This window comes from Cyprinodon variegatus, unplaced genomic scaffold (genome assembly GCF_000732505.1).
Source record: "Cyprinodon variegatus isolate N-32 unplaced genomic scaffold, C_variegatus-1.0 Scaffold506, whole genome shotgun sequence".
In the NCBI taxonomy this organism is placed as follows: Eukaryota; Metazoa; Chordata; class Actinopteri; order Cyprinodontiformes; family Cyprinodontidae; genus Cyprinodon; species Cyprinodon variegatus.
Window position 1 is genome coordinate 48,974 of NW_015150959.1, and position 5,268 is coordinate 54,241.

General features: G+C 41.6%; 1 protein-coding gene across 1 annotated transcript in view; it reads right to left on the reverse strand.

The window, feature by feature from the left end:
• cgrrf1 (cell growth regulator with ring finger domain 1) overlaps positions 1-5,268 on the reverse strand; it is a 13,513-nt gene that overhangs the window by 2,272 nt on the left and 5,973 nt on the right. The window contains exons 3-5 of the mRNA XM_015390615.1: positions 1,770-1,947; positions 1,163-1,310; positions 919-1,026 (exon numbers count right to left, since the gene is read on the reverse strand). Coding sequence (XP_015246101.1) covers positions 919-1,026; positions 1,163-1,310; positions 1,770-1,947 — 434 coding nt within the window. The remainder of the gene's footprint in view (positions 1-918; positions 1,027-1,162; positions 1,311-1,769; positions 1,948-5,268) is intronic.

Sequence of the window (5,268 nt, forward strand, 5' to 3'; positions counted from 1 at the left end):
AATGGTACTGGGCCATATTACAATAAACCAGATAATAGTGGGCCAAATGGTACTGGGCCATATTACAATAAACCAGATAATAGTGGGCCAAATGGTACTGGGCCATATTATAGTAAACCAGGTGATACTTGGCCTGATGATAATAGATCAAATGATACTGGGCCAGACCAACAACTGATCAATTAATCAAACTGCTGATACCATCTTTACTCTAAAATTATTTTTGTTTTGATTTGCTTAAAGAGCCCACAATCTTAAAGATCTGGCTGTTTATTTTTATTGAAACTAATTAACCCACTGACACCCATTGTTTCAAACAGGCAGCCAACTCTTTGTGTAACTGCACAGCCAAGATAGTATGTGCATTCCCCCAGTGCCAATTTTGCTCATTCAGTGTGGACCTAGTGTGGACGGAAAGAGCGTTTCCATGCCTAAGTCTAGGCTTTAAACTTTCCTTTTTGATAAAGCTTATAGTTAGTGAGGTTCAAGTTATCCTGAGCTATCTCTATAGTTCTACTTCTATAGGCTTAGACTGCTGGAAGACATGGGGACCTCTTTACTCTCTCATTTCACTTCCGCTTTCTTTGATTATTCTGCTGGCTTGTGAATTTAATATTAGCAACAACAAACCATGTGACCAGGACATGTGTCGATACAAAGATGGACGTACGGGGAGAATACCTCCTTAAAAAATAAAACCTCATTCAGATTCAGATTGTAAATAAAAATAATCATTTATTCTTTGCATACCAGTTAGGGACCACTGTGCTATGGAAAGAAAGTGAATCATGATCTATTATTGACTAGCCAGAAGACAACAAAGTGATCATTTAAGCCCTATTATCTAAGAACTCTGTGTAGATAGAGCATGGAGCTTGTTCTGGTTAACAGGAAACTTCAAGGTGAAATTTGACATACTTTTAATTCATGCACATCTCCTTGTGATGTGAGAAGATATTGAAAGAGAATTCGTGCAGAAAGTCTGTAAATGTCATCAGGTATGTGAATAACGATCACACTTGCCACCTGGAAGAGAACAGAGCAGTTAGCTGTGTCACAGGAAATCTGCTGGCATCTGAACATAATGGTGCCAAAGCCAGTTATTTCCTTAAAAGCGCTGCTTATTACATTTAATAATAACAGAATAATAAAAACAACTCACAATATTGTAAAGGTTCCTGGCCTCTGTTTCTGCCAGAGTCAGTACAGCCACGAGGGGATAGTGTTTCCTTGGCAGAGGCCCAAAATCTGTAATACTCTGGTCATGAGGGATGCAAGTGTGACATTCGTGTTCATCTCCTCTGCTGATACTGGCAGCATAAAGTCAAAGGAGTCACAGGCAGAAGCAAAGGAGAAAGCAATATCTCAGTAATCTCAGTAAGTAATATCTCAGTCAACATTCATCTAATACACAAAACAAAGTTATTGTGTCTATAGCTTTCTAGAATAAAATGGTACATTTATGTTTGATCTAATAAAGTTCAGGGATGAAAATTCTTGTTTTATATTTCGCAAAATGAATATTGGGAGTTTTTCCATTTTTGGTAGCTGTGTAAGTTTTGGTACTCTCACAGTACTTTTAGCATGGCTGCATTAATCACACTGATTGATTCAAGCTATCACATAACTTTATGATTAATCCTGATGGAAGTTTGTTTGACTGCTCTTTGTTGTTAAGGTCCAAACCATACTGCAACAAATTACATACCCATAAGTTACCTCCAACAAATGCATTTCCGTCCCTTTATCTTTTTATTTTTAAAGGATACCGGAACATTTGATGGTAGTGGAAGTGTAGGTGCAGGGCCTCAAGGAAGTGTTGTGGACAGGTGAGCTTCAGGTTTTGTTGATGGTTATGTAGAGCCCGCTGTAGAGCACTGACTTCACAGCCCCAGAAACAGCTAAGAACACATGGCCCCAGACAGCCCAGTTTCAGTGACACACCATCTACAAAGGATTGCATGCTGAAGTTAATGCTACAAAGGACATTGGATAAATGGATGTTCTATACAAGGAGAGGAAGCAACTGAAGGATTAATGCAAGTCTGATTTTTATTAAACGTTATGCTGGTGTTGCATCTCAGTGATCTAGATTAGGATTCTAGGAACAAACATTTAAGATGTTTAACAGCCTGATTTATAACCTTTTTACAACACAGACAACCCCTCTTAAAAGTGGTGTGTAATAATTAGAGTTAGAATCAACTTTATTTATCCCTTGGGATAGAACCAGGAAAGTTCTGGTTCCAGTAGCTTGTATAGAATACAAAGGGTTAAACCAAGGTGCCATTAAAGATAAACAATACGACAAACAATATAAAAAGAGTGTATATAGTACGGTACAAAAAAAACATACAAAAAGAAAAAAGTTGTAATGTCCTGGAATATGTTTCCCTTAGATATACAAATATTTGCACAGTAGAGAGCTAAGGGAAGATTACACAGTAGCTGACTTGGGTTATTGCACTTGTACTGCAGAGATGTACTAACCTTATAAATAAGTAAAATATTAAACAGGTGACACAGTAGTTGGCATGTGTTATTGTACATTGAGAGAGAAGAATATTGCACATGAGTGACAATAGGTAATGATTTGCATAAGATGTCCAGGGAAGGAGGGTGCTTCATATCACCTCCTCCTTCCCCCAAGTTGTACAGCTTGATAGCTGGGGAACAAAGGAGCTCAGCAGTCTGTTGGTCCTGCATTTGGGGAGGAGCAATCTCCCACTGATCAGGCTCCTCTGAGTGGTGAAGACTGTGCAGAGGGTGGCTGGCATTGTTCATAATGTCCAGCAGTTTAAGTGTCCTTGTCTCTACTACCATCTCCAGAGGGTCCAGCTACTTGCCAATCACACAAATGGCTGGCCTCACCAGTTTGTCCAGTCTGGAGGTGTCCTTCATGGATCTGCTACTCTCCCAGCACACCAGGGTGAAGAAGAGGACACTGGCAACCACAGACTGGTAGAACATCTCCAGCAGCTTATTACAGATTCTGAACAACCTCAGTCTCCACAGAAAATACATCCTACTCTCTCTCTTCCTGTGCAGGTGGTTGGTGTTTGTTTTCCAGTCCAGTTTATTATCCAGCCACACCCCCCTATATTTGTATGAATCCACAGCCTCCACCTCAGCCCCCTCCAGTAGTAGCGGCTTATTCTTTGGTCCATTCCTCCCAAAGTCTATGACCAGTTCCTCCATCTTAGAGATGTTGAGCTCCAGATGGTTGGTGCGGCACCAGGTGGCCAAGTCCCCCATCAGACTCCTGTCCTATTCCTCCCTGTTACACCCCCACAATGGCTGTGTAATCTGCATACTTCTGTATGGGACACAGCTCAGAGATGTAACAGAAGTCTGAGGTGTATAAGGTGAGGAGGACAGGGGCCAATACTGTGCCGTCGGGGGCTGCTGACCAGTGTTTCAGAGATGGTGTCTTTCAGCCTGACATACTGTTGCCTGTCTGTGAGATAGCTGGGGATCCAGGCCACCAGACAGGGGTCGGCTCCCATGCTATTCAGTTTGTCTCTGAGCAGGGAGGGCTGGATGCTGCACTTGAGAAGTCCAGGAAGAGAATCCTAGCTGTGGCACTTCCCTTATCCAGGTGGGAGTGGACTCCCACTAGGTAGAGGATGGCATCCTCCACTCTACACCTGGCTGATATGCAAACAGCCGGCGGTCCAGGGCGTGTGGTACTTAAGGTCTGGGGAAATTGAGGAAGATTGGCTTCATCATCTTCATCAGATGTGAAGTGAGTGCCACAGGCTGGAAACCATTCAGCTCACTGGGCTGGGATTTTTTTGGGAACCGGTGTGATACAGGATGTCTTCCATAGGCTAGGCACTCTCCTTAGCTGCAGGCTAAGGTTGAAGACCTGGTGTAGTAGTTCCACCAGCTCCTCGAACCGGTATCAGAGCCCCACGCAGTGACTGGTCTGCTACTACTGACCGCACTGTGGGACAGGCGCTCTGTAGGGACAAACAGCTCAACAATGCGGAATCTTCTATGAAGCTCAAGAAACACTTATATGAACAATTACAAATTCATTATAAACAATTACATTTCTTAATGTCCATTCATCCATGGTGTGTAAATTTTGTCTAGTCCTAGTCTCGTTGACGAAAATCATTTTTTATTTTCGTAATACTTTTATTTTGTGGAAATAATTGTTATTGCAGTCCTTCCACATTTGTTGCGTTAAGTCCTCAGCCATGGCTTCACAGCGCTGTGTAACTGTACTCCTTGGCAGCTGGAGAGCTTTGATGGAAGACAAGATTTCTGCTTTATTTTTAAAGTCCCGGAACAATGAGTCCCGGTTCTATTCTGACTAGACCTGCTTCTGATCCATGAACTATTCTGAGCAGGACCCCCGCTGAGCCGAGCTAAGCTGCAACCCTGATGTCGCTCTTGTGACACGAGTCTGTGGTCCTGTTTACTGGCCTGACAGTGAGTTTCCTGAGTGGCCGAAGTGAGCATAAGATCCAGGGCCCTGCTGGAGTCAAACCTTCACCAGTACCACTGCGTTCAAAGGAACCAGACCACAGTCCACCTTCCCCCACCGTGACACGAATTAAGAATCTTCCTAATTTACCCTTAACGGGTCATTTTGTCTGGGCGAAGAGAATTAGTTTTTAGAGGCTTAATTCTTTATTTCAGATCAGGGAACTTTTTCAGGCCCTTAAAAGTCTCAGTATTCAGTCAAGATGTAGGAGTTTGTAGGAGAGCTGCTGTCAGTTGTATAGAGTTTGGATAGATTCTAAGACTAGATTGGTTGGAAAAACAACCAATCTAGTTGGTTAAAACTAGTTTGGTTAGATTAAACAATGTAATGATCAGAATTTGAGGAAGCCGCTGGTAACAGTTGCGACATTGGTATTAATTATAACTGCTTTCTAATATGCAGTTACTATTGCTAGTGGCCTTAGCTGTAAGACATTATCATCCATTCCTAAGGTTGTTAGTTCGAGACCCACCTTAAACTTTTGAAAGCTGTGATAATTCTCAAAAAAAAAAACAAGCATTTTGGCCAATGTGTATTGATTTGTTTATTTACTAAAATAAATTGGGTAAAAACTGCTAAATTTGATTGGCTGGTTAAAACAAACGACTGGTTAAACAAATAACTTCCAACCCCACAGTTTCATTGCCCAATTTGCACAAACACTTTCACAGTCTTCTTGAGCTTATTTCACTAAAAACAGTGAACCTTACATGATTTTTCTCTTCTAATACATTTTACACAAAAAAACAAAAAAGATTTTATCATACATACAT